We start from the raw sequence: 4,686 nt of genomic DNA, 5'->3' as shown, positions 1-4,686 counted from the left end.
AGTGGCAGCGGGATTATTCATTTGCTGGATCTTAAATCAGGACAGATTCACAAACTGATGGGCCATGAAGATGAGGCTCACACGGTCGTGTTTTCTCGTGGTGGAGAAAGTCTGTTTTCTGGAGGCTCTGATGGCACTGTCCAAAAATGGTCTTGATGGTCAGCATATCCCACTGCAGAGGGCATTCCCTTTAAGGCTTGAAAATGCCTCTCATGTAGTCCCAAATCAGTACATATCTGGTTAAATATGCCAGCAGGTAACATTTACAATTTGTTTTAAAACATGCTTTAAACACATATTTTAGTGTTCATACTGTTACCAATAAAAAAAAAACTTTCTGCTCATTTATTTGTGTATGGGTCTTTTTTCTTTCTCATTTCGATAAGATTTTAGAGACAGAGCATCTTTGCTAGGGGTTTGGAGGAAACAGCTTTACAATGACGCCTAATGACAGACTAGATGAATTACAGGAGATTGATTTTGAATCTTAGAGAACACACTGCAGGAGAACCAGGCTACTTTTTAAAAAATCAAATTCAAGCTGCAGGAAGACCTGAAGTTTAATCATGTAGCACAGGGAAAGTGTTTCTTCAACTAAAGGGTCAAAGAGAATCGGGGAGTATACATCTTCACAGATTCTTTGACAAAGGTTATGCTTTATCTATTAATAATAATAGTCAGAGACTGCAGATGACTTAAATCTAAATGCAGGTCTCTTCCGGAACTTTCATCTCCGTAGCCCATCCAAGAATACATTAAGAATAATTACAATGTTGTTGTCTTTTTATTGTGATTTCAATGCAAATAAGTATCTCGCACGTCAAGTGCCTTTCCCCCCCTCCTAATGCATGCATCAGCTGTATTAAGTGCTACTGCTTAGAGAACACTAGCCTGGTCTAGAGAAGCAGCTCCGGATTTCGACCGAGATGGGCTCAGAAGCCAGTTGGCGCTGTCCGTGGTGCTGAGGAATTCCCGGCTGCCGGCAGAATGAGCTCCAAATCAGCAGTCTGCAAACTGCTCTCAGTGATGCAGAAACCCAGCTAAAGTTGCTCCTTTCCTTCGCGTCCACAGTTAGTATTTTCTGGTGTGTTAGAGGGGATTCGAGTAACATATTGTGGATGATGCTGATGTTATTGCCAGCGGAGTGGGCTTTAAGCTTCAGCATGCTGTTGCTGTTTGTGATCCACAGAGCCTAGCCAAATCACCTCTACTGCCGTAGCAAACACTGTGTAAATGAACTCATGTGTGGAGGAGGCGTAATCAGCCGGGAAATTTCATAGAAGGATCGGGGGAAATGCTAAATATAAGTTCAACATGATTCTGCTACTGGGGTCTGGATTTCTACAGGACCAGCTTTCCTTCTTGCTTTGAATTCTGAAGACAGGTCCAAAGCATATTTCTTATGTGTGTCTGCTGTATTTCTCTCTGGAAGGGCGGGAGACTGCTTCTTGACTGTGGTTTGAAATGGGAGGTAGAGAGAATGGATTGCCTTTAATTCAAGCCTGAAAATGTATTCTTTGGATAATTAAAGAGAAACTGCTTTCTTAAAGCATACCTGATCTTTTAGTTCATATTGGTCTATGACCCCCATCACCACCATTAACCTCCAGAGTGATTAGGTAAGTGTATCTTATGACATGAGTTATATTTGTTTTCTCAGAGAAATAGATGCAGTCATTTTAAATTATACGTAGCAATATGGGGAGGGGGGAAAGTTTAGCTGGGAAGTGATCATCTGTTTAGCAATGTCTACTTACTTATTAAAAATCTTCAGATAAACATTTGATTGGATTTCTCTAATGTTGTTTTTTCTCTTAAATAAATAGTGTCTTAAACTGAACTAGAGCAGCTCAATTATTAAGAGGGATTTTAAAAAATAGCCTAAGAACTTTGTTATATTAAAAAGAAAATCTTTTCTCCATGCAGATTTTAAAATGCATTTCATATAAAAAATCATGTTTAATGTTTATATAGAGTGAATATCACACCCCTTTTTTACCTTTAAGTTTACATTTACCATAACCTGACACATTAATGCCTACCTGTGGCTTGCAAAGAGGTAATTTTTGTCTATGTCCTTTTGAAGCAGAATAATATGGGTATTTTATATGGCTTATCTTGCATGTATTGACAGATACCATTGAAATACTACAAGGAATCACAGTAGCCCTTTTTTTCTTCCAAAATAAACTTTCTAAATATGTGAGAGATGTATAAAATGCATGCCTTAATTAGTAAAATATATGTATGATTTTTTTCAGAAGCTTCTGTTGTGTTTGTGGCCTCTATAGTAATTTCAGAGGGAAAAAAAATGCTTTGTCAAAGAGAGCTTCCAGCTTCTCGAGTAGAATTATAGGTTTGCATTTTTTTGTTCTGTCATGACTCATTATTTTTGACATATTTTTTTTAATCTATCTCCTTTATCATTACCTACCCAACAGGAATTCTAATATCAAAGAGCAGTTTTCTCTTGAAGAGAGGGCATAAATATACTACCTTCCATTTTACTATTACTAGAATTTGCATAGCTAACTTAAGAAGCAAATATTAATAGTTCATGAAGTTTCCTAATGCCAAGTTTGTCTTATTTAAGATTATGATCAGTGTATGTTAGACTGGAAAGAGATTGTTTATCATTGGTCTTATTATAACCTGAAAATAAACCAATAAATAATATTGATAAATGATCTCTGAATATGTCCTATAGACAATCTTAGTGATATTGGCATAAAACCAAAAGGATTTAGATAGACAAATGAACTATTTGACATTTTTCCTTAGCTATTACTCCCTAAAGTCACAGTTTCCCCAGAGTTTTTGTGTGAGTTAGTCACTCTAAACATTTAAATAAGAGCCCAGTAGCAACATTCCACATGAGCCCTAATACTAAGTGAAGTTTTCAGGAGTCAATGCCACCAAACTAATAAGGCATATTTTCTGTGAATGGTAACAGCTCATTATTGTTTTAAGAAATTTTAATAGTTTTACACTGGAATTTTTGTGCAAAATGACACTGGCATTTTTGTACAAAATGCAAATATCTTCGGCATGTCAAAAGAGAAGTATGTATTCAAGACTGTATGAATGGTATTTATTATATATTGAAGTATAATTCAAATAGTATTACAAGGATACTAGATTAATGATTCTGTGAAATAAAATTCACAGATACATCTTTCCTGCCCACTAGGAGCTTACTTCCTAAGTAAAATAAAGGTATGGACAATAATACAAATAAATTTATTTTTAGCAAATTATTTTTAATACATGCAGTTCTCTTCTTGTATTTATTATTTTAAATTTCTTTTCTCTTATTCACTGTGAAACAGTTGTGCTATTTTTCTTCTTGCTATGCTTTAAAATCCAGATTTATGTTAACTAAAACAAGTAACCCATATCGAGACCATTGTTCTCCAATGATGAGCATAAACTAGGAAGGCCTTTGTACTGAATCCATTCCAATTATAATTTCTATTCAATTGTTGTTGTTGTTGTTGTTTTCCCCTTTCTCTCTTTTCTCCCCTACTTAGAAGTAGAATTTTTCTCACTAAGCTCTTGAACTTTCATACAGATAATTGTAATGTATATGCATTCTATCACTCAAACTGGAGGTTCCTAGGTGAGATAATTCCATAAAACACAAATTATAATGTATATGTTGTCAAGGACCAACTCTAAAAAGTTCATAATAAAGTGTAGATAGTTGCATGAACTTAGTCTATTTGAGGTCTATCTTCCAAGCAGATCCCAAACAAGCAGGTTAAAAGCATAGGCTTAAATGAATCTGCATTCTCTTTATACATGTCACATTATTCTTTCTAAATATTTATTTTCAGCCTACCCCTCTTGCATTCCCATGGAAGGAGCTGAGTATATTTAATATTGGGAGCACATCCAGAAGCCTTTGAGGAGGGGGATGGCTCTTCATATTCATGAAGCCTGCATACTTCTGTTGGTCATCCCTGGATTGGTCACCCCTGCTGCCATCAGTCATGAAGACTATCCTGCTGATGAAGGTGACCAAATGTCCAGTAATGACAATCTGATCTTTGATGACTATCGAGGCAAAGGGTGTGTGGATGACAGCGGCTTTGTATACAAGTTGGGAGAACGATTTTTCCCAGGGCATTCCAACTGTCCATGTGTCTGTGCTCTGGATGGACCTGTTTGCGACCAGCCAGAATGTCCTAAAATTCACCCAAAGTGTACTAAAGTGGAACACAATGGATGCTGTCCTGAGTGCAAAGAAGTGAAAAACTTTTGTGAATACCATGGGAAAAATTACAAAATCTTGGAGGAATTTAAGGTATGACTCACCATCCATATTAATTGAATAGTAACTTTTCACACCACTTGCCTAGTAAATTAGTACATTGAAATTAAAGTTGGAAAAACATTTTTACATTTCCCTTTAATTTACAACAATATGGTTCCAGCTAGCATAAGTACCACTGTAGTCAACAAATGGCCAGTTGGTTTGTTGATTATTATCTGAAGGGCTTCATGATAACCTTTTCCTTTAGAAGTATTTTGGGCATGCTTAACATTTCTTTTGCCCTTAAACATTTCTTCTGTGTTATTAAAAATATATTTTCTTAGAGAAACAATTTGGTTTGGAGGCTATGTGTCTATTAAGTTAATGTTTAAATTTTGCAAGGTGTGTGTATGTGTGTGTGTGTGTGTGTG

At 35.9% G+C, this 4,686-nt stretch overlaps 1 protein-coding gene across 4 annotated transcripts in view; it reads left to right on the top strand.

Moving 5' to 3' along the window:
- Window positions 1–594: 594 nt before the first annotated feature.
- VWC2L (von Willebrand factor C domain containing 2 like) overlaps window positions 595–4,686 on the top strand; it is a 174,131-nt gene continuing 170,039 nt past the window's right edge. For all 4 annotated transcript variants that reach the window (XM_019633856.1, XM_019633852.1, XM_019633853.1 and 1 more), the window contains exons 1-2: window positions 595–1,619; window positions 3,837–4,306. In XM_019633856.1, coding sequence (XP_019489401.1) covers window positions 3,917–4,306 — 390 coding nt within the window. In that variant the 5' untranslated portion in view covers window positions 595–1,619; window positions 3,837–3,916. The remainder of the gene's footprint in view (window positions 1,620–3,836; window positions 4,307–4,686) is intronic.

The sequence above is a fragment of the Hipposideros armiger genome, unplaced genomic scaffold (genome assembly GCF_001890085.2).
Source record: "Hipposideros armiger isolate ML-2016 unplaced genomic scaffold, ASM189008v1 scaffold_1419, whole genome shotgun sequence".
In the NCBI taxonomy this organism is placed as follows: domain Eukaryota; kingdom Metazoa; phylum Chordata; class Mammalia; order Chiroptera; family Hipposideridae; genus Hipposideros; species Hipposideros armiger.
This window is presented reverse-complemented; position numbering and strand designations above follow the sequence as displayed.